The sequence below is a fragment of the Xiphophorus maculatus genome, chromosome 7, assembly GCF_002775205.1.
Source record: "Xiphophorus maculatus strain JP 163 A chromosome 7, X_maculatus-5.0-male, whole genome shotgun sequence".
NCBI classification, from domain to species: Eukaryota; Metazoa; Chordata; class Actinopteri; order Cyprinodontiformes; family Poeciliidae; genus Xiphophorus; species Xiphophorus maculatus.
In genome coordinates, this window is record NC_036449.1 from 6,316,553 (window position 1) to 6,340,293 (window position 23,741).

Below are 23,741 nucleotides of genomic sequence, written 5' to 3' on the forward strand. Positions count from 1 at the left end.
GAATAAATTTTACTGTAGAAAAAAATCCATTATTGAATAATTAATTCAATAATTGCTGAATTATTATTTTTATTTTCACATTGTTTGTAGTTTTTTTTTTTTTTTGGCGAGAATTTATTTATCTTTTTTTCTATCAGCAATGGCCCTAATACGTCGTCATACTGAACTTTCGAAACTGAAAAAATAAAAATAAAACACGACAAATTCTAAACAAAACAAAAACAAAAAATCAAAAACAAACAAAAATGAATTCTACAGTAAAATCTAATTATTGTTGACTTGTTTTTTTTTTATTTTTTTGTTCAAATTAATAGTGAACATCATTCACATTCAGTTTTAAAACACTCCTCTGATGTTCCGCCACAGAGAAATGCTTTTCCACGGTTACGTAACTCGCGGAGTCTCTCCGCCGTGGGTCCTGCCGAGTATCCCACAATGCAGAGCGCATGGCGCGTCATTGGAGGGAGCCGATGATGATGGCGGCGGTCGGTGCACCAGAAGTGATCACACAACTGGAGAGCGCTGCCAAAGTTTTAATGGTGAGGAGCCCGGCCTGGTTTCGTCCCCGCTCCGGGCTCGGAACGCGCTAGTTAACCCGGTCTGCGGAGGAGCTCGTCGGGTGAAAATCTTCGCCGCGGCGGTTCGTTTCGCCCCGGTTGTTGTTGGTGACTGTGTTCAGGTTAGAGACGGTATGTCTGAACGATGCGTGGCGCAGAGTCTCGCTCGGCTCCGTCCCGTTACAAAACCTGTTCATTAAGCTCAAATGCCGCACCTTGCTGTACGTCTCCGGACTTTAACTACCAACCCCAGTCTTCGTGCTGGGGCTCATTTCCCCCCCAGAAACTTCTGCGGTTCGTGTTCTCTCTGTGTCGCTAAATCAAGATGTTTGCGCTCTGGACACAGTCGCAGCATGTCGCTGTTGTTTATATTCTCTCTTCTGCTCCCCTGCCTGCAGCTCCAGCTCCTCCTCGCCCAGCTAGACCACACTCTTTCCCGCTAAACACTTAACTTATTTCGGCCTGAACCGGAGCAAATGAGACAGAAGAGCCCGGCTAGGAGCCAGTAGCTAACCATGTGCATGTCGGTGTGTATGCTGGGTGATTCAGCTAGCTGCTGCTGCTGCTGCTGCGTGAACATTTCAATGTAAATAACCCCCCTCAGCCCAAAATGACATTATTAGAAAGGAAATCTCCACCGTACAACAGTGAGTCAAATAGCTGCTGTTAAAGGTCCACATTTCACTCACCTGCTGGTGTTTTAGTCTGGGATTTAAAATATTACCAACTCAAATCCAGGCTGTTGGTGACTAAATTAGAAGGCTGAAGGGGGAAACCGGCTGTTTGTCGGATGATTAACTTTCATTAAATGATGTCAATTTAATAACTCATTAGATTTTAAGCTATATCAAGAAAAGTGTTGTATATTTTAACTTAATACATTTTTGGAAGATGTGTGTCTGCTAATGGGTAATTCCCAATCACCAATTTGGTAAAACTATGATCTGATATTTCTCCTGAGAGCAATAAATGACTAGAAATAACCTTTTTTTTTTTTTTTTTTTTTGGTAAATAAATATTTTTTTTTTTCAGAATTAGCTCAAAAATACAGAGCTGTCTCCCTCTGGAACTTTATGTACACAGTAAAAACCTCTATATGCTAAATCCTTTGCATAGATTCATTAGCTTTTATTGAGGATTTGAAATTGTAGTAGTTTGCTGTTTTTATATTTCCTATTTTTATATTTCCATAAGCTTTTTTTTTTTTTAAACACAACAGCTGATTTTGTAGGAGTAAAAACCTCTACTTTGTCATTATAGGGGTTAGATTGTTAAATTGTTCTTATATTTTAACAAATCCTCTTGGATATATTAGGACCAGAAGAAATGTCAGTGTTTTTTGTTGTTTCGTTTCACCAATAGTGCAGCAGAAAGACAAAATGATCTTAGATTTAAAACTGGGATTAGCTTCTTAGCATCAATCCCAGTTAGCATAATTGGTCTTGCCAACAACAGTTCCCGTCTGTATTCTCAGTGAAGGATTTATAGTTTTTATCCAAGCCAGGATCATCCCTAATTGGCCGGTTCTAATCTAAAACATAAATATTTTTCAGATTGTCAGTAACCCTGATCGGTGCAGAAGTTGTTACTGCAGGAAGAGAACCCCCAGATTTAGATTGTTTTTATTATCAGTGAAATTATCAATGAACTTAAAATTAGAAGAGACAGTTGGACACAACTATGTCTCTCTTCTTTTTTTAACCTCTGCTTCTCCTGCCCCAGAACACGTCTGACTAATAAACAGATTCTCGGCTGGTTTGCAGCGACTGGTTTCAGTTCGCTTGGAGGTTTTTCTGTGTGAAAAGGAACCAAACCGCTGGAAAAAGTGGCAAGTTGTCAAACGCATCAATTGGATGCAGACCAAAGTAAACAGAAAAGCGTAACTACAGCCCTAAGAATAGGAAAAAACAAATAGTTAGTTCAGTCAATTTATTAGTTACTTGTCAGGGATGATCAAGTTTTGTGTATCACCAGAAATTTGTAAATCTCTCCTAACAAAATAAATAAACTTTCCAGATCCCCCCCCCCCCCACACACACACATTTCTATTCTTAAACTTGTCAAAAACCAAATAGAAAAGTGAAATATTCCTTTTTCCAAACTGCTGAACCCGAAGCGAGATTCAGTTATATTTTTCGACTCGACAGTAAAACTCGATATAATGTTTGGCACTCCATGTCCCAGTCATGCTGGGTGAAAACTTTGCCAGACAAATATGAGAATCTGATTCTGGAAAAGTCTTGAATTTTGAAATGGGGAAACGTCCCTGCGACCCGTCCTCGGTGGTGCGTTTGACACGCCAGGCCTCTGAATGAACGTCTGTCATTCCCTTTTAGTTCAGAATTAAAAGTCGTTCTAAATTTGGGCTTTAATCTAACAGCAGAGCACATTAGGTCCAGTCCGTTGAGTCTGTCTGCTTGCAGTCGTCTTTTATAACTCTCTCTCTCTCTCTCTCTCTCTCTCTGTGTGTGTCACCTCATTATGGCACATTATGTGTGTTTTGTCAGATAAAAGGGCCTTTCTTCCTTTTGCTGCCTCCAACCACTGAGCTGCTTTTACTGCAATTAGGTCTGGAATGTGACTTTCCTGCTGGGCGGTATCATGGAGACGCCGCTGTATTTTAAAAAACTGTTTGTTTTGCACTTTCTTAGAGCTGCAATCTGTTTATGAGAGGCTTGCTTGTGTCTTCTATGAATGACGGAGGCAACTGTGCAAACTCAGCTGCAGCTTAGTATTTTTTTTACTAAAAGACTACATTGGAAAATTGTTTTGTTATCTATATTCATCAACATTTCTTCTCATGTATGTTGATGTCTCAGCTGCAGGATAGTCTTTCAGTTTGAGGACGATGCATATCCAAACCGACTTGGTCCTGTGTGAGATGGAAATGCACTGATCCGATATTAATATCTGTATTGGTATCGAGATTGGAAAAAAATTCTCGCCCGGTAACAATGTAGCCGATCCATCAGAGCGGATCTGTTCAGTCTAATTCTAGACTTTATTATTTATGTCGCATTATATTTATAATTCCTAATCGCAGTTTCTGAACCATTTGAAAACATTTTTGTTGCAGTTTATTTTTTTTTACATGTTTGACCCAGATAGTCCACCTTTTTTTTTATCATTTATTTTTCATAGGCTATTCTGCTCCTACTTGCACTGACTGAACAGATTAAAGTTGTTTTTACATTCTTGACCAAGTTTGTGCAGCTATTGGTCCATTTAAGAGTTATCTAGTAAATTTGGAGTTTAGTACATTTATATCTGTGTTTCAAAATGAAACATTTTAGGTCAATTCAGCTGTTTTTCTGTATCGGCCGATACTAAACATCAGATATCGGTATCAGAAGTGAAAAAAGTGGATCGGTGCATCCCTAGAACAATGGATTACTAAAAAAAAAAAATCCTTAATTGCAGCCCTGGAATAAAGCATTTAAAAAAAAAAAACATTCTCCAGCACACTGGTTTTACAAAGTACATGTTATCTTTTTAAAGCTTTCTGCCTGAACTGTGCCGTTGCTGTTTCTTCCCAGGCACCGCCATCCATGGTCAGCACAGAGCAGAGGCAGCACGCTGAACATGTATTCCTCTCCTTCAGGAAGTCCAAGTCCCCGTTCGCCATCTGCAAGCACATCCTGGGTAATTCGTCAAATAAAACGCTGAACTTGCGTAGTGTTGAGGCGCTTTCGAGACGTTCAGGAATCACCTTGCTGGTGACAAGCTGCCGGACCGTGGTGACGTGTTGCTCCAGGACATGTTTGAGCCTGACTACATGAGAATCAGCCTGTGGTGTTACGGTTGGAAGCCGGCTTGTTTTTATGAAAAGGACTTTTGAGAGATAGTGTATAACTTTGCAAGCTATGCATCTGAAATTAGGGCCGCTGTGCCTATTTCCAAGTGTGATAAATACAATCCCTTGTCTTTGATTTATCAGTAGAACCTGACATTTGATAAGGAAACAGCTAAATTAAAACCACTCATGTAAAAAAAAACATTCAGACTTTTATTTTTAATAACCTTACTAAATCCAGTAAGTTTATCTTTTCCAAAATTTGCTGTGAGCCCGGTTGGTGTATTTCAGGGCTGCAACCAACAATTATTTTAGCATAATCGATTAATGCTATTCTGACAATTAACTGGATAAAAAAAGTTTGGCACATTTTGCAGATTTTTCAAGGTATTTTTTTAATTTAATATTAGCAGTGCATTAAAAGGTGCAACTAAACAAATAATTCAATTTCTTTTTTATTTATTTTTTCCTTTTTTAATTGCCTAAATTTGTGCCAAAGGATGCGTCTGCAGCTAAAAATACTTAAGATGAAAGGGTTTGTTTTTAATCTTAAATACAAAATGTACATATTTTTGTACAGTTTTGGCTTAATTACTGCTGAGTAATATATTTTAGTCTGTATGCTAAAGTAAGCAATTAATCGATTACTAAATTAGTTGAAGATTTTATCGATAATCGATTCATTGCGGTTTATCTGATCAATTGTTTCAACTCTTAATATATTCAGAGCAACTTTCAAATATTTCTCGAATTAAAAACAACGTTTAAGGCTAAAAAAAACAACAACATCGACGACGTTTTGCCGTGGCGATGAAGACAAAGTGGATAACCTGCAACCGATTCGTCCGATTAATCGTTTTATATAAAAGTGCCAAAGCAGTTAACACGTTTTCCCATCACTTCCCCGCCCACACGCCGTCTTAATTTGCTCCCTTTTGACGCTCTCCAGTTTCGTAACGCGTATTTTCTGCCTCCCCACGTTTCCCCCTCCAGAGACGAGCAAGGTGGACTATGTGCTATTCCAGGCAGCCACAGCCGTCATGGAGGCCGTTGTGCGGGAGTGGATCCTGCTGGAGAAGACCAGCATCGAGTCCCTCCGGGCGTTCCTCCTCACCTACGTGTTGCAGAGACCCAAGTGAGTAGGAAAGGAAGAGGAGGCTTTGTTGGATACTGTCTTCCGAGTTTTGTGCATTCACATTCTGCGTGCCAGTAATATATCCAGGCAGTTTGACTGCTGATAGCCAGTCCAGAAGTTTATACACTGCTCAAAAAAAATAAAGGGAACACTCAAATAACACATCCTAGATCTGAATGAAAGAAATATTCTCATTGAATACTTTGTTCTGTACAAAGTTCCATTTGCACAACAGCAGGTGACATTGATTGTCAATCAGTGTTGCTTCCTAAGTGGACAGTTTGATTTCACAGAAGTTTGGTTTACTTGGAGTTATATTGTGTTGTTTAAGTGTTCCCTCTATTTTTTTGAGCAGTGTATTTAGTAGCCGCAAGAGCACAACGTTTTACCAAGTGTTTTCAGCGTAGTTTCTGGTGCAAATATCTCAGTAAACCTGAAATAAGACAAAATAACTCACAAGTAATGTTTATATACAAGCTTGTTTTAAGTAAATAGCGTCTAAATATTCCGCTGGTAGATTATTAGACTTATAGGAAGACATTTTTCCCATGTTATAAGTGAAAAGTTCTCCCAGTGGAGCTAGGACTATTGACAATCCAGCTGTGTCTCTTAATCCTGATTTTGAGTACGTGGTGAGCCTCTTTGTTGTGAAAGATTTTCTAAACTTAATGGATAACAGCCCCTCCGTTCCTCTGCATCTGCCTTGGCGGCGGCGCGCTCCTGCAGCCTGCAGAAGTACGTCCGTGAGCAGATCCTGCTGGCTGTGGCCGTCATCGTGAAGCGAGGCTCTCTGGACAAAAGCATCAACTGCAAAGGCATCTTCCACGAGGTCGGCCAGCTCATCAGCAGCGGGAACCCCACAGTGGTAACAGAGACGCACGCATTTCGGCTTTCACTGATCCACACCACTCGACTTGGCTGTGAAGGAAATAAACTTTAGCTTTAAAGAGGGGAAACAAAGCCTCTAACGTCGAATAAATACTGTCGTTAAAACTCTAGTAGTACGTCTGGGAAACATTTGATCCAGATGGATAATTAATCCTTTGAGAATGACATTTGTGCATCACAGATTTCAGCACCAGGCTTATTTCTCTGCGTGTTTTCAGACTTTATGTGAGGATTCTGGGCTCAAGAAAAGAGACTAATTTCTGTTGTTATTATTCTATCTTAACATTTTTCATCTGTGTTTTAATTGCACAAAATAAGATGAAGGAAGCTAATTTAGTCTGACAATAACAATAAAAAAACCAACTAGTTTCCATGTTGTTGTAAAGTTAGAAGACCTTTTTTCTTGACTTTTATTTTTGAAGTATTTTGTATACATTTGGTGTCGAGGGCTTGTAAAATAGAAAATATCACTTCACATTTAGAAAACACGGACTGACCAGCTCTATATGTACGTTCCAGCACATTCATAAACATTATTACAAAAGTCTAAAAAATGAGGATCCCTAAATTTGACAAACAATAAAGTAAATTCCTATTTCAGCCCAGTAGATGGCACTACTGTGCTTGTGCTTGAATTTAAATCCCAAAGAGAGAGAAAGTTATTTCAGATCCTTACAAAAAAGCTTTTTCTTAAGTAACAAATTACTTTAAGTTATACTTTTTAAATTACGTTAATAACAATTTTTCTCTGCAAGTTGAGACTTGACTTAATTTCTTTACATAATATCTATTTGTTGATCATAACCAGGGGATCAGTAACTGCTAAGAGTTAAAGCCTTTTGATATAGTTAACTTTAGATTGCATGTGTTGGGTGGAAATATGGAGGACTTTTATTATTAACCCTTTAAAAGCTTTCTTGCCACTGTTAAATGAAGATTAATGAGGCAGTTTTTCTAAAAGTTAAATGAACTTTTATTCAGGACTTTTTCTCTCTCTCTTTTGCAGCTCTTCATTTTGCTCTGTGTTCCCCCATGTTATAAGTCATAAAAAACGACGGCCAAAGCCACCAGTTAAAGTAGATGATGTGAAAATCTTCTAGTTGCTGAGGATCTTGTTTGTATTTCTTGACCGCTTTAATAACACCACCAGAAGTAAAGAAGAAGACCTCGAAGCAATTTTGTGTAGTTCACGGCGCTCTGTCAAAATGTTTTAGTTACATTACGTTAAGTAGTCAGGCTACCGTAGTCTGGAGCGTCTCGGAGTAATACACACTCTGCTTTGACTGACTGAATTACCTTTTTTTTCCACTTAAAAAAGATTGAGTTTTCTGGCCCATCGCAATCTTTAATCAGCCTGCTGTGCCGATTCCGATTTTGATCCATGTCAGGTTTTTTTTGTCTGAAATGTTGCAAGAAAGTTGCCAAGTTGGCAACAGTGGTGTGACTGTTGTTAACTGTAAATGTGCAGACATGGCCTGGTGGGCCGGCCTGTCAGTCTCACGGGACAGCAGAAGAGGACGGTGGCTGATTGTTAGACCTTTGCTGAGGTAGATAAGATCAGTGGTTAAGATTAGCTTCCTGTGTAAGTATTAGCCGATCACAGGTCTCCCAAAATTAAGGAAATTGACTCAGATAAATCATCTGGTCCAAAAATTGGTGCACCCCTAGATTTAAGTGGATGTCTGCCAACTTTTCCAGCTGTGACAAACTTTTTTACGGAAAACCTTCCACAAGGTTTAGGAGTGCAAGTTCTACCTGAAGCACATTTCTGAGGTTAGACACTGATGTTGGATGAGAGGGCGTGGCTTGAAGTCATCACAAAGGCCTTTTAGGTCACGAGGTCAAACTCACTCATCCATATTTTTATGCACCTTGGTGCACGCTCATTGAACAGGAAGGGACCGCCCTTAAAGTGTTCCTGCGTAGTGAGAGCCATGGAAAATTATTTACGCACCGTTCCTGAGCTAATCTGAAGGTCACATCTTCTGCCCTGCAGCAAACCCTGGCCTGCTCCATCCTCACCGCTCTGCTCAGCGAGTTCTCCAGCTCCAGCAAGACCAGCAGCATTGGCCTCAGCATGGAGTTCCACGGCAACTGCAAGCGCCTCTTTCAGGTTGGCTTCCCACCTCGATCTCTTTAAACCTCACTTCTTCTTTTTTCTCCACCCGCACCGCTGCAGACAGACCCCTCTTCTCTCTCATCCCCCTCCAGGAGGACGGCCTGCGTCAGACCTTCATGCTGACCATGGAGGTGCTGCAGGAGTTCAGTCGCAGGGAGAACCTCAACGCTCAGATGTCCTGCGTCTTCCAGCGCTACCTGGCTCTAGCCAACCAGGTCCTGAGCTGGAACTTCCTGCCTCCAAATCATATCCTTTGTTAGCTGGAAGGACGTGGGTTGATTGTTCATCCACGCAGTCTGCTGCATCAGCAAGGGGTTTATGTCAAGTGGAGAGTCGGTGGTTAAGCATCACTACATGGAAATCCATAGGATTTAGTATGGCGTTGGTGTGAAGTAACAAACCTTTGCAAGGCAGGTGGGGTTCCCAAACCTTTCCATGCCATGGCCCTGCAAACGGCATTAGCTTCTAGCCAGGAAACCATTTACAAAAGCCAACGCTACAAAATATGTGCAGAAACATCAACTTTTAGAATCGTTTTTGCCTTATTTTCATTAACTATTCAGTAATTCTTACATTCGTTTAGCATAAATGCTACCTCATACTTTCTGATTTTACTTTCCACTGAGTTCTGCTGACAAAAATGCCTTGCTAAGGTACCCTTGCTAGGGTAGCTAATGTTTTTGGGTCTTTCGTGGATAAGTACAACTTTAACAGCAGTTGGCTGGACAATATTCGTACATATGACGATATGGGTCTTAAATTCCATTCATAAGGATCTTAGATTTGAGTTGGTGAAACCTGGTGTATGTGTTCGTGTCTTTAAATACACGTTGCCTCCGAGATGTACAACTGTCAGCAGGTTTTGCTTCGTCGTTCACGTCTTGTGCACACATCCGTGTTACGTTCACAGTTGGCTGCATTGTTGAGCAAACTGAGGCGCTCTGCGTGCGTGTCGGAGTGTTTGTGTGCTCACCCCGACTCATTACGGCTTTAATCCCCACAGCCTGGCATCCTCTCGGCCTGTCTGAGGAGGGGATCTGGAGTGGCGCTTGCTGCCAGCCAGAGCCATGGATCATTTTCAAAGAGGTGTCTCCGTGTGTCCTCCCCCACCCCCTCCGTCTCATTCCAACAGCACGGCAGCCCTGCCTTGGCTTGTCGAGGCTCCCCTTGGCATGCCAGGCACGCTCCACCGGATTTGTGTTCTCAAATACCCGCTTTTTATGTTTCAAAGATTGTTGATATTGATTTTTGGATGAGAGTTTAATTTAGTTTTATTGTTGCGGCATCTTTATGAAGTCGAGGGAGCGGCAGTTGTTGATTCTGGGCGCTTTGAGGAAGGGATGGTCGGTCTGGTCGTCATAACGAGTTATTTATTTTTTCTGTTTTAGTAAACGAAATCATCTGTTGACTCTTGATTAGTAGTGACTCTACTTGTTTTCCGAGCTGATCAAGTGCGACAAAAAGGAAAAGTCAAGTGGAAGATTATTATTTCCAGCTGTTTATAGAAATTAAAATCTTACCCGATTTAATCTTTCACCTCAACTCTATCGAAACTGATTCCTCTATGAGTTTGAAGCGCGCACAGTTGACATTAAACACGATTGCTTTCACGGCTCTGAACTCGGTATGAGTTCAGCTCCTCGAAGTTCATCATTTAATCATCGGCTGAACAGAAATGAATGAAGCAGAAGTCGCTGGGTAACTTCTGAGCGCGGGGATCTTTTCCTGCTGGTGTTGGGTTCACTTATATAGAGCCGTTCTCTCCTCTTCATGTTGACTTGTTGTAAATGTTGACTACCGTCTCAGCCCATAAAAATAGCTCATGACTTTTTAGATCAAGTGGCGTTCCCCTTGAAATCCGTTGTGTGTGTGAAGTCTTGGAATGCCTGAGCTGCTGCTGAAACGGGGAACAGATTGATGAACGCTCAATGAGCGTCGCAGCACGCCTGCTGCTGGACCTGGTGTGGTGTGAACTGAACACACCACAGATGGTTGAAGACGCACTCCCCCACGCGTCACTCCACACCAGGCTGGACTGCAGACTGGGTCACGGTCAGGCCTCAAGGCCCCAAAACGCTCTCAGACGACTCGGCTGCTTCCACATTCGTTCATTCACCTTTGTCTTCAGCCACTGATTATACTGTGTAGCTGGAACTGTTATGAGGGGGAGTCTCCAAAACCGATGTGGCAGCTGTGGCAGTTTCAGACTTTTCTTTTAATTGCCCTCTGGGGAGGAAAGTCTTGACTCCAGTTATACAGGGCAACTGTGACTCTGTGGGAAGATTTGTCATCTTATAATCGGAAAGTGGTTCGTCTGATTCCAGATTCCTCCTACCAAGTTGTTTATTGCATTATGATTTTCATAGCCCTTTGGTACGTCTCTTCAAACCAAAGTTTAGTCGTCTTTGTCTCTCTACACAGACAATTCAGACAACATATTCACTGAAAATCAAGACAATCGCAGTAAAACGTTGAGTTCAGGAACGTCCATACGGTGACGTTTTCTCCATTGTTCTTGAAATATGTTAAAGTCCTTTGGTTACCTCAAGGTTAGCATTTCGGTCAGCAGGCCGTCCGATTGTTGGAAATATCGTCAAGACAAGACTGTAAACCTTAAGGCTCCCACATACTGGGGTGTAATATGTGTATTCTGTGAGCCGGGCGGATTCCTCACACAATATCCGAATGGTTGAGTTTTCATAGTTGAGCGTACTGATTGCCTACATTTTTGGTGACAAATTCCTTCATTTCTCACAATCCGAATGGGTACTAGCCAGTTCAATAAGCTAGTGGGGCACCTAGACCACCTGGTGACCTGTTGGTGCGGCTCAGAGTGGCAGTCATGCAGCGTGAACTTGAGACCGCTTGAGCCGACTCTTAACCCTATTAGCTTGCTAGCGCATACAAAACAGTTGGGTGTGAACACTGTTTCCTGCCAGGCAGATTTCTGTGTGACAAGACTATGGGTACGAGGTGGTAAAGTTTGTCCTTTGGGTGGACGTGAGTGAAGTACGCCAAAGTATGTTGGTGCTTTTAAAGTGTTTTTTCCTGGAAAATTGGAAGAAATTGTGCCTTTGGATCAGGATGCTGTTTACAAAGTACTGAATGTCTGTAAATATTGTTATTTACTGATATTTTTTATTTAGATGTTGACGCAGTGGTGGATCATACCTTGAGTTAGGAGCCTTTTTATGCCTTGATGATTTGTGGGTCAGAGTTAAACGGCTTAGTCTGCTTTGACATTGTTTACAAGGAATGAAAATTAGGGGTAATTGATAAATCGGTTCAGATTTTATTAATTTTGGGAGATTGCTAAGGTCTGAAAATCAGCCACTGTCCCATTTTGTTCCTCTATGAAACTAACACCACCGCCTGTTCACATGTGCCAACTAAGCGACTTTTCAGACAAAAAAATCAGTATCGACCAAAATCGAAATCAGCATGTTAGGCTTTTTAAAGATCGCGATCGGCCAGAGAAATGCAATCGTGCATTCTTACTGAAAATGAATCGAGATTCAGCCAAAGTCTAAAGAAAAGCTGCAAAAGACATTCAGACAGTGAGAGAACTAATGACAGAATCTGAAGATTACACCAAAGTCTTGTCTGCTAAAGATACTTGCGGACAAATCTGTATGGGCCCCAATGGGGAACACATGTAGTCAATCAAGATAATTTTAAAAAAGGTGCTGCAAAAATACAGAGCCCTTCTGTGAATCCACATAACCTATTGGATAGTTAAGTCGAAGGTTTTTTCCTTGTTCATGTCAAATTAAATTTAGTTCTACAGGCACAAACAGATGTAAACTGAGGTTTTCTTTTGTTTTCTGTTTTGGTGCTTTGGGGTTTTTTGCGTCATTTTTTCCAGTAGTTTTTCATGTTTTGTTTTGTGCATTTCAATCATAGAACCAGATTACCGCAAGAAATGTTTGTAAAACTGAAAAGACGGGAAAACTGCAAGATAAACCAATGTTTAAAACTAGAGCAAAACTTTTTTTTCTCTCACTAAGGTAATGTTACCTCAATTTCCGCTGCTTGACTGCCATCTCTTTACTTCTTCCCTACATGAACCCAGAGAATTTCATGGATGGTGTAGCAACACAAACAAGCCCCCAATCAGGAGATACACTGGAAAAACACAATCTTACCAAGTATTTTTAGCTAGTTTCTAGTGCAAATGTCATAGTACACTGGAAATTGGATAAAACTAACTGACTAGTAACTTTTGAGCAAGATATAGCAGCTTGTTTTAAGTTAATAATTTCTTATTTACTTTAAAAAGTGCAATTCCTGCTGGTGGATTATTTCATTAATCCCACGTTTTAAATGAGATAAGCTGTTAGGAAAACTAGTACTTTTTTTTTAGCAATATTAAGGAATTATAGCCTTAAAACAAGCTTACTGAAATGCTACTTGGTTTGTCTTATTTCAAGTGTACCATGAAATTTGCACTAGAAACGAGACCAAAAATGGTATTTTGCTAAGATTTTGTGTTTTTTGCAGCTTGTGTTGAGTGGATGCCGGTGTCGGAGAGGTCTCGGTTTTCACATCAGCTCTCCTAAGGTCGCGCTCTGGGCATTATGGCCGCGAGGTTAGGGTTAGGATTAGGGTATGTGTAAGGTGATGCCGACTGTTTGCCTTGGCCCTGACCCACTACGAAGAATCCTAAGCGACTGCTATCTAAACAACAGTGGGACGGAGTAAACAGCTGATCGGAAAAGCCGGTGGATGTGCAGGCCGCTCATTCATTGAAAGAAGGCACAGGGTGGAATTGCGATAGCGTGCAGTTTATAAGGGATTTGCGAGCGCTCGCTCATACGAAGAAAGTATTCGTCTCATGTTACTGCATTACATAGATTTCTCCTCTTGGATTTGTAGGGGGGGAAAAAAAACTGGCATGAAAAACCAGTGTGTAATTGCTTTATTATTGGTTTCCCCCCACTGGAAGCTGAATTAATGACAACGTCTGCCTAAACAGATGGGAGGGGCTCACCAGGGAGGGGGAACAGGTCGCAGAGGAGGTATTCCTGGACTGTTATTCCACATGGCGAGGCTGCAGGGCGGTCTGGTGGCAGGATATATCACTTAAACCCCACCACGCGCCGTAGCATAGCGCTGCCGTCTTTACATGGCCACTGGCAGCCTTTCACCCCCCCACCACCGTGCAGCGGGACTCTCCTCTGCGCTGATCGGACATAATGAATAGGGGATAGAAGAGAAGCCCACTAATCCACCGATCCTTCAGCGTGAAGGTTGTTCAGGCTTGCAAAATGTTGAGATTACCAGGATCAGCAAGATGTTGGCTATTTAAAACCGTCACAAAATGCTGTCAGGTTGATTGATGCGGTTTTTTGTGCAACAGCTGAAAGTTTTTGATGTGTTCTGTTGAATCTGGGGAGAAAATGAAGTAGTTTATTTAATCTCGTCATGATGCAGGTGAACAAAAATAGGATCTCATGCCGTTTCCTGACACTCAAAAGAAAATAAATAATTCCTGATAAATAACACGAAATGTCATTTATTTCTGGTTGGACGTTTCCCATTACATTCCCAGTCAAGTACTTGAAATCAATGGCTGTTGCCTTGGGCCGGGTGAAATGGCTTAAGAATAATATCAGAGTTTTTTTTTTTCAAGCCAAATCCTATATTCGATTTTAGTTTACATTAAAGAAATTTAAAAATACAGAAAATAGTTTAAAAAAATGATTCAATCATCCCGTGTATGAGTCAACCTATGTCCAAATAAATCCAGCCTGAAAATCATGTTTATCAAACAGCCCGGCACTGGCTGGGCTGACACTCTGAACCTCAGGGACCCCCAAGGAGTGAATTAGTAAAAAAAAAAAAAATCACATTTTTTTCCAGAAATTCAATCTTCTTGCACAGAAATTTTGATTGATCAATAAAATCTATTTATCGCCCAGCCCTACTGTTACCAGTTCATTTTTATTCATTTGATTATGCATTACTGCTGCAGGAGGACTGTAAAGTCAGCAGTGTTTCCCTTTACTGCGTGGGCCCTAACATGTTAATAACATAGCATTTCTACATTAAAATCGGAGAAAATGAAAGTTAGAATTTTTGTTTATTAGCTTTTTCAATTGAATTGCAGAAACAAAATAACTTCTTGGAGATACACAGACTCTTTTAAATGCTTGAAATCACATTCATCATGCTGTCTTATTGGGTTTTCTTTCTGGGCAAAGGATATTTTGTCCTAAATAAAGCTTCTCTATGTTTGACCCTTTACTGGTCAAACATAAAGTTAATTAGGAAATCAACGTTAAAGCTTACCATGTGTTTCTAAACAATATCTGATTTAACACCTACAGACATCAATAAATTCACTTCCTGCTGATAAAGTTCTTATATATGGAGCAGTCTGACAAAATGCTAGGCTACTGGTAGCATGTTACTGTTTGTAAAATCAGAAATAAGATAAGAAATTAAAATCACACAAGAATAAAAAAAGAATGGCGTTTTGGGGAAATTGTAGTTAATGATTTTACAGAAGATGCAGTGAGAGCTCTGGTGGAGCCAGCTGCATATCGTCCAGGAAACCCCCCCAAAAACAAACCTTTGTTTTCCTATAACTTCTTGTAGTCGTTTTCCTTGTTTCCGCCAGTAGCAACGTCCGGCTGTTGATCACGCAATTTGTGATACCCCCCAAAAAAACCCCGTATCCATTGAAGTTTTGCTAAATACATCTATTTCAATACGCATCTCAGCGCAAAACCTTTCTATGAAAAAACATGTTTTTCTTTAATTGCCTTGTTTCCACGTAAATTCAGTTTAGCAATTTTGTGGTTAATGGAAGCGCAGCCACTGTGAACATCATTGTAAATGCTTAAACAAATTACTTGGTGAAATCCCTGATTATTTACTGTCTAAATGACGTACACATTTAGACAAATATGAACAAAAAGGCTGGAACAATTAAAAAAAAATTGATCCAGTACACTACTTTTTGCGTCGTCACGGTTCCAAGGCATTGATACATTATTAAACAAATCTTTCCACATTACATTTCTTTCTTCTGCTTTAATTTAACTCCTTGTTTTCTTTCTGTCGTGTGTTTGTGCCGGCACCGGTTTGAGAATTTTACAGTTGTTGGCACCTTGCAGGTCGCAAAACTCTGTGGCGCACGTGGTCGACCCCCCAGCGTCCTGCCGGACCCTACAGGGCAGAAATAGACGATAAAAATCTGTGTCACAGTTGAGCGTACTGCAACGTACCGCTCCTGGCTGATGATGGCTGAGGTATTAACTTTTATGTTTACACATCGCTGTGATTGCAGACTCGACAACTCTTTGTGAGAACTTTCATTGTGCGGGCTTTTTCACTTGCATTTGATTGAAACTTGTGGTTGGTGGTTAACATGGGCTGAGTTACCCCCTCTCTCTCTTTTTTTCTCTCTCTCTCTGTCTCTCATTCTCTTTCCCTCTTTGACGGTCTGTCATTACATCTCGTCTTTGGAGTGGAAAATTGACGTGTCGCATTAGGTATTCTGGAGCCTGCTGGAGTGGTCGAGATAGTAGCAGGTGATGTCTTTTAAAAACCCACAAACCACAGCCACATGTCGTCGTCACTCCGGGTTCATTACTCATCGTGTTGGAATGACAAACACACACAGACCGGTTCCTTTTTCTGGTTCTGATTGGATGGGAACTAAACATTCAGAACTTCAGTTAAATTCAGTCAATGCAAATATTAGCAACAGCTTATGCTGTATTTCAACTGGATAGTTGTATTTGCATAGACAGGTAGGCGGACCTTACTGTCTTCAAGAAGTAAATCATGCAACATTGAATCTCTCTGTTTTTTAAACAGACTTTTGGTGCGTTCACACCAAACGCGTTTCACATTCATGGATTATTTACAGTTGGAGGCGCGTTGAGGGCCCGTAACGGCGTGTTTTGAGCGTCTAACGCGGCGTGGCTTGACGTGTCTGGAGCATTTTGAGCATTTGGAGCGTCCAATAGGTCTGCAATGGAAAACAGCATTTAGAGCGATTTTGACTCGTCTGACACGCTACCGACGCGCCTCCACATAGGCTTTGAATGTAAAGCAGACATGCTTGAGGCTCAAAATGCGTTTGGTGTGAACGTACCATCAAGCGTCTGCGTTCAAAGTGCACATGCGCTGAACTTGCAGCGTTGCTTTTTTTTTATGACGAGCAGAATGTGTTTGGTGTGAACGCACCAAGAGAGATATTTTGTTGGTGTTTCTTTTTATAGGCCAAAAAAGGAGCACTTAGCAGTGGAATAAAAGGAAATTTTGGTTTATGTAGCATGTTAGATTCTCAGCTGTATTTAGGACCTGTGCCAGTCCGACACATGAACACACTTTGCTTGTTTGACTGAAAAGTCTGGTTCGTTTGGGGAAGTGTGAACGTGCAATCAAACTCTCAAAAAAGCCAAATCTGGTCCACCTAAAAACCGAGGTCTCGGTTTGGTTGAAGTGAACGCAGGTGCGGTTCGTATGTATATATGAATGCCGAGTGGAACAGAGACCGCTCCAAAAGCAGGAAGTGGACTGTATTGCAGGGTATTCTGGATTAATACAACCAAACCATTGTGTCTAGCGTTAGCGGGAGAGATTACTCTTGGTCTTTTACCAAAGCAAAAGAGAAATCCTACAACCACTGAAATCTGGCACTGCTCCGTTTTTGTTTACATTTTGCAAAAAAGGAAGCTGTGCTCATGTCTTTTTATGAGGTTTTTTGTGTTGTTTCCCAGATTAGGTCTTGTTGCAGCGCCCCTACAGCCGAGGAGGGGAACAGGTTTATTAAATGGTTGGGTGTTTTTCGACACACTACAGTGTAACAGCAAACCCCAACATGTGGAAATGTAACAAATGATGCAATTTTGGTCTCCAATCAAACTGAGTTCACGGGACTCAGCTACCCCTCTCTCTAGAAGTATTTAGCTTGTGATCGTCCGCCACGTACTCTCTATTTTTAAAGAGTCCTTCAGAACCTTAAACAGGTGGCAACTTTTGTGCCCAAAGTGCGGCATGCCGTGTTGTTGTGGGGCGTGTGCGCCGGGGAGGGACCGGACTGGCGTCGGAGGAATGCGTGACCTTGCCGGCTTCTGCTGCCGCTTGGCTTTGATCAAACATTCCTGTGGAAGTTTCCGGCTTGTGCTGTCGCTGAGCGGCGGTGCAGCAATGCCGGCTGACCGGGGGGAATTGAGATTTTTAAAAAATAATTTAGAAAAAATCAGTTTATGTTGATGTAGAAATCTAAACAGAAATGTAAGCTCAAAGTAATAATTGGATATATTTTTGTAGCTGTGTTTAAAATTGCGTCTGGATGGGTGAAGTCAATCAAAGTGAGGTGTTGTGTAAAGTGGATAATAATTAGTTTTACACTATTGTTACTGTTACAACCCATTAAAAACGGAAACCTAAAGGATTCAGTCTTAAAAATGATGATAAAATAAAATAATTCATTATAATAGATTATTATAACTGGATGTTTTTTGTGGTTGAGTGCTATGGACCTTACCAAGCTCCGCCCACAACCGACCCACGTGACCGCAAGTCTCACAAACAAAGCCTCGCGGCGCGTTGTTTCTATGTAAACATGACTCCATTAGTGCATAATTTCTACCAGATTTTCACAATATATCAGCTACTACAATGGACAGAGGAACTAACAAGTTCATGTCATCATCTGGGAGGAGGTTACTGGTTTCTCAGTCACAAGCTGGTTGCAAACCTGAGGCCAGCAGGCGTCAGTCAGTTATGGTAGATCTGAACTTTGACCTCAATATGAGAAGCTACAGACTGATAGGAGGAACCAAAGAGCTCTGTAAAGGTAAAAGCAAATCTTCTTAAGTTGGAATATAATTAATTTAATTTCACATAATTATCGCGGTAGAAGCCATTTGTTTGTTAAAATTTTATGAAATATATTTGTTCTATTTGATCTTTGCTGTGAATGACGTAAACTCACAAACGAACGAGGTAATTAGTCCAACATTTAGAAACTACAGCGGCTGTAATGAGCCACAGCAAAGGTAAACACAGGTAAAATAACCCGAACAGGTGATCAACTCAAAACCACTCCTACCTTTTTACTCTCTCTCTCTCTCTTTGTAGTTTAAGCACACCTGTTACCGTGGCAACCGCCTGCGTCCCGCAAGACGAGCAAAGATTACGTCAAAAACATAACATTCAGTCCGTTACGATATCAAGTTTCCAGGCTTGATATTTATTTCTCGATTATTAATCAGCGCTTCCCTGAACACAGCGACCGTTGATTGACTAGCTGTACTTGGTGCTAACGTTGCTAACAGGAGTAACAGTTTAGTCCAAAGCCTTTTCTGCTCAAATAAAATCGTTAGTGTATGTCAGATACAGACACATTGCATATTGATCTGTTTAGCTAACGTAAGACTGTGTAGCAGACAGGCTTCAAGGTGTAGAAGTTGTATCAGTTCTGCCATTATGCTGTACTAAGCTAACGGGAAGTTAACAGTGTTTGTGAGACGGCCACGCACGTGACCACGTAGAATGGGCATCAGCCAATGAGAAGCGGCCCCTGAGGTAAGGTCCATTATATTGGGTGGTTTAATCTTTAATCTGACTTGGTGTTAATCAGTGGTGGCACACCTTAATCAAGGTTTCCCCCAGAAAACTTGCTAAGCCCGGTGGCTGGGTGCTGCAGTCGTTCATCCAGCGGCCTGTCATGTTTTTGAATTAAAAAGTGTGTAAAGTTGACAGGAAATCTGAAAATATCACTTGATAATAATGTGTATTTGGAAAATTAATATCTGAACATCAACTATAAAGTCTTAAAATGCAAACATTTTAAAAAGACTTAAATAAATAAGCAGTGTTTAGCCTGGTGGGGGCACAAGTAAAGCCTGGTGGCCCGCCAGACTTATAACACGCTGGGGGAAACCCTGACTTAATAATGTCCTGTGCGTGTCTCCATACACACATTAATCAACTTATTGATCCCAAATTTATTATTCTTTTACTTTGGAAAATAGACTGTAGATGGAATAAATACAAGCAGGCGTCTCCATCAGGCCCTTTCATGTGGACGTTTTTGTTTTGCTGATGTTTGGTGAGTCGTAATAACAAGAGACAAGATCTCTCTTTTGAGTGTAGAGCATTGTGGGTGTGTGAACTGCATTCAAGCTGGTGAGAAACTGTAGCTTTAAAGAAGATGTGCTTCAATGAGCTTTGGTAAAGCTTGTTATGGGAGTGTGTGTGTGTGTGTTTTTTTTTTAAGATGTTTCAAACAACAACGGGAAGTGTTGCGGTGGTGTAGTTACAGATTGTGGGTTTAAGAACAGGCCGGTTGTGGATGTGTAAACGGTTTAAATAAGCACACTGCGTCTGTGTTGTGGCAATGGGCTGACACAACCCACATTGAGTTCTTAGGTTAAAATTTTCAAGTTGGAGAACAGGCGATTAGCTGAGAAGTTTTGGGGTTGTTCTTTTTTTTTTAAAGTGATGGAAAAAAAAACGGCATGAATTTCATTTTGGAAAGTGGTCAGTCGGAAAGCCCCGGTGATTGGCCGAGGAGGGCTGGAGAGAGAGAGAGAGAGGACAGTAAGGAGCCTCGGGCGTTTCTCCCAGAGGAGCGGAGTCTCAGATCTTAAGGAAACGGAGGAGAGAAAAGCAAGCGCACAAGCAGGGAGGCCAGGAGGAAGGGAAGGGGTTGAGCGAGAGGACAAGGAGCGAAGAGGCTGTCAGAGCGAGCGAGAGGAGGCGGGTGTCATAGACTGGAAAAGTCAGGGAAAACAGGAGGGTGAGAAAGAAGGACCTGCTTTAACTGCGTGGGTACAAGCTTGAGCAAATAAAGAGCCGAGGAAGAAAGGAAGACGACATGGAGCAGATCAGGGGGGGAGGCTGAGAAAACCCGACTCTTATTGTGAGAAATAGATTGACGGGGTTAATGAGAGGAAGAACAAGTATCAAGAGGATTCTCCCACAAACCAGACCTAACCACTGAGACGGAGCCGGCTGACAGGAGCCGCTGCTTTCACTGTACTCCTCTTTCTCCTCCTATATTCTTCTCCTCCTCCTCCTTTTGTTGCTGTTGTGGGCCTTAACCGGCGGTGGACCACTGGGGCGCCACTACATCGCCATGTTCGAGGCCACGCAGAACGTCACGCTGAAGCCTACGGAGTCCTGGAGGGAGGCGCTGCTGGACACCCGCGTCATGGACCTCTTCTTCTCTGTGAGTATCCCCACAGGCCTGGATTTTAATTTATCGGTTTGGGTCATCACATACTTGTTGCACCTAGAAGCTTTGATGGTACGATTCTTGTCTCCCACCTCCGCTTCCTGATATCTTGACATAAGTCAAAACTAACTTAAAAGTAACTTTTCAGCAAGATTTAGGTGCCTGTTTTAAGTCAATAATTCATTAATATTGATCTAGAAGTATCAGTTATGCTGGCAGATTTTTTCATTTTAACATTAGGAAAAATGTCTTTCTATGGGGTAAATAATCTGTCAGTGGAACTTGCACTTTTTATCATGATTAAGGCATTACTGACTCCTACATCTTCCTGAAATGTTACTCGATTTTCTTTTTTTACAGTGCATCTTACAATGTTATAAAACAAAAATATATATAGAAAATTGTGGTTTTCCTGATAAATTTGGAATATTTTCTCCACATTTCCATTAAAGTACTGGAGTATTTCTCTGCGGAGCTCTCCGGAGTGGTTTGTTTACTTCATGTCGGGCTGCGAGTCCTGGTTTAACCTCCCCTCCCCCGTTGGGGCTTTCTAAGTTTGTTCTTCTTCTGTGGCTTTCCTGAATGCACCATTAAGCAGATTTATAGGTGCTTTGCACCGGGCTCGTGTTACTGCGTTACCGTTCAGGAGACCGCCCGGTGAAGCAGATGTGTATTTTAGTGCAGCGCGTTCAAAGAGGCGGCCCACGCTGGCCGAGCGCTCGCTGTGGAATAGAAGAGTGGAACAAACTGGTCAGCTCCTCTTCCATTAAGCATCCGTCCAAAACTTCCAGCTGCCCATCGCCAGATAGTGCTCCTCCTCTTAACGGCCTCCAGACATATACTACTTTTTTCTTCTTCTTTCAGGTGTCTTACTAGACAGAATAGTTTGAGGACGATACAGTGTACATCTCACCAAACGGCTAAAATCGGATAAATTAGCAGAAGGTGAGCAGGAAGAAAACGGGTCGGTTGCAAAAGATTTTCACCACAGTTCACCGTGGTTTTCATTCAACATGATGGGATTTGATTAGGGCTGCAACCAAGCACATCATAATTAACTAAAACTAGCAAAAACAGAAATGGGGGAAAAAAACATTTTTGTTAACTGAAATAAATAAAAACGGTAAATAATGCGGAAAAACTGACTATACTATGTGTTTCTAAAACTAACTAAAACATACTGAAATTATAGATATAGTATTCTTTGTTTATTAATCTAATTATTAGTCTTTCAAACTGATATGAAGTAGATTTATTTTCCCCCCTTACATACCAGCAGTTTATGTCAGCTGTTGGCAAATTACGGCACACCATACTCCTCCTAGTGGCACTTAGTCTAGTCCTCAAATAGCGACAGCAGAAGTTAGGAGGAAACACCAGTCAGTTGTTGTTCATCAGAAATTAAATACATTTTTGGCAATGGTATCTTCAGTTACTATTCATTACCCAATTGATGTATGCATAATCGCAAAACAATACTTTCAATTTTTTTTTAAATTTTGCACCTGAAAATTAATCAAAACATGAAAAAACTAAAACTACTACTAAAAATTAAACTGAAACTAATCAATATTTAACTGATAGTATGTAACTAAAACAAGCAAACAAACTCTCAAAACTGAGTTAGATGAACAAAGGCACAACGAAATACTATAATCAAAAACCCAAAACCATTATATTACCCTGGTTGCAACTAACGATTATTTTAGTAATCGATTAATCAGATAGCAAAAAATTGTCACATTCTGCAGATTTTTCATTGAACCACTTAAGCCTATTTATACAATGTTAGAAATACTTTAAAAGATGCAAATATACATTTTGGTTTCTTTTTAAAAAGGAAAGAAACATTTTATCCCCTAAATGCAATAACAGCGTTCCTTTAGCGTACGGATGATCATTTGCAGAAATGGATGGATCTGCAGCTAAAAACACTTCTACTGTCAACATGTGAAAAGCTCAGCCCTTCCTGCTCAACACATCAATGCACCAATATCAATAACCAGTTAATAACTGGGTAGCAAAAGGTGCTTAATGGGAGATTTGTTTTTAGCAGATTTTCATCTTTAAGGTTTTATTTGTACAGTTTGGCTTAATTAGCTCTCAGTGTGTTGTTCTTTCAGCAAGTGGCCTTTTTGGAGTCCGTATGCTCCAGTTAATTAATCGATTAATAAATCTGTTGACAATTCAATAATCAATTCATCAAGATTAATTCGATTAATCATTTCAGCCCTAGATTTGGTCCCAGAAAAGGACGAAAATACACCTAATAATTAGATTTACTCCAAGAAATCAACTGACCAGAATCAGCCGACATCCAGCTTTGGATGGTCATAATAAAAACACTTTCCTCTTTTTTTTACAGTCAGTGAACGCACCACATAGAAACAAGAGATTGGTTTATCCAGAGTGCAGGAGAGTTAGACCTTTAGAAAATAGCTGGAAGGCTGAAAGTGTTTTGATGTTTTATTCTTTTTTGGTCTTTTTCAGAGCAATATTTATCACAATATAAAACAAATCACTAGTTTTGTCCACCTTTACTGTTCCCTGTTTCTATTGATTGCGATCTGAAGATACCAGGAGGTTATTTTGGATTTTAAAGGTGTGTTTTTAAAAGTTGAACATGTCATTGAGCATTATATACCTGCTCTGAATGAATAAGACGTACATTTTACACAGTTTTATTGAAGTTGGTGTATTTCGTACAACTGTAATGTAGACACTTTTTTCGCATCCCACGAGTCACATGATAAACAACCGAACGTCCCTACTGGCTGAAAAGACGAAGAAGATGACAGGAAGTGGTTGGAGGATGATGGTGCTACATGTTTTCTTTGTGACTCACAATGGGAAAAAACTTATTCACGTTGCGTTTCTTTTCTAATGGTGGGTTTTTTGACACTAGTGGAATATGTACAGAGTTTTGCGCACGTTTATAATGAAAATGTAGCTGCTGACGCTCTGGATGCATCTAGATGTATTCAGTCACAGCTCAGGATCTTCTAGAGGAACATTTCACGACTTGTGGCGAGGAATCAGACGACAGC

General features: G+C 40.9%; 1 protein-coding gene across 1 annotated transcript in view; it reads left to right on the plus strand.

Annotated features, from left to right (window-relative positions):
* The first annotated feature begins 410 nt into the window (after nucleotides 1–410).
* Nucleotides 411–23,741, plus strand: part of xpo4 (exportin 4) — a 56,751-nt gene continuing 33,420 nt past the window's right edge. Inside the window, exons 1-7 of the mRNA XM_005806236.3 lie at nucleotides 411–539; nucleotides 4,094–4,199; nucleotides 5,344–5,485; nucleotides 6,212–6,350; nucleotides 8,370–8,486; nucleotides 8,585–8,738; nucleotides 20,576–20,688. Of these exons, the coding sequence (XP_005806293.1) occupies nucleotides 447–539; nucleotides 4,094–4,199; nucleotides 5,344–5,485; nucleotides 6,212–6,350; nucleotides 8,370–8,486; nucleotides 8,585–8,738; nucleotides 20,576–20,688 (864 nt within the window). The 5' untranslated portion in view covers nucleotides 411–446. The remainder of the gene's footprint in view (nucleotides 540–4,093; nucleotides 4,200–5,343; nucleotides 5,486–6,211; nucleotides 6,351–8,369; nucleotides 8,487–8,584; nucleotides 8,739–20,575; nucleotides 20,689–23,741) is intronic.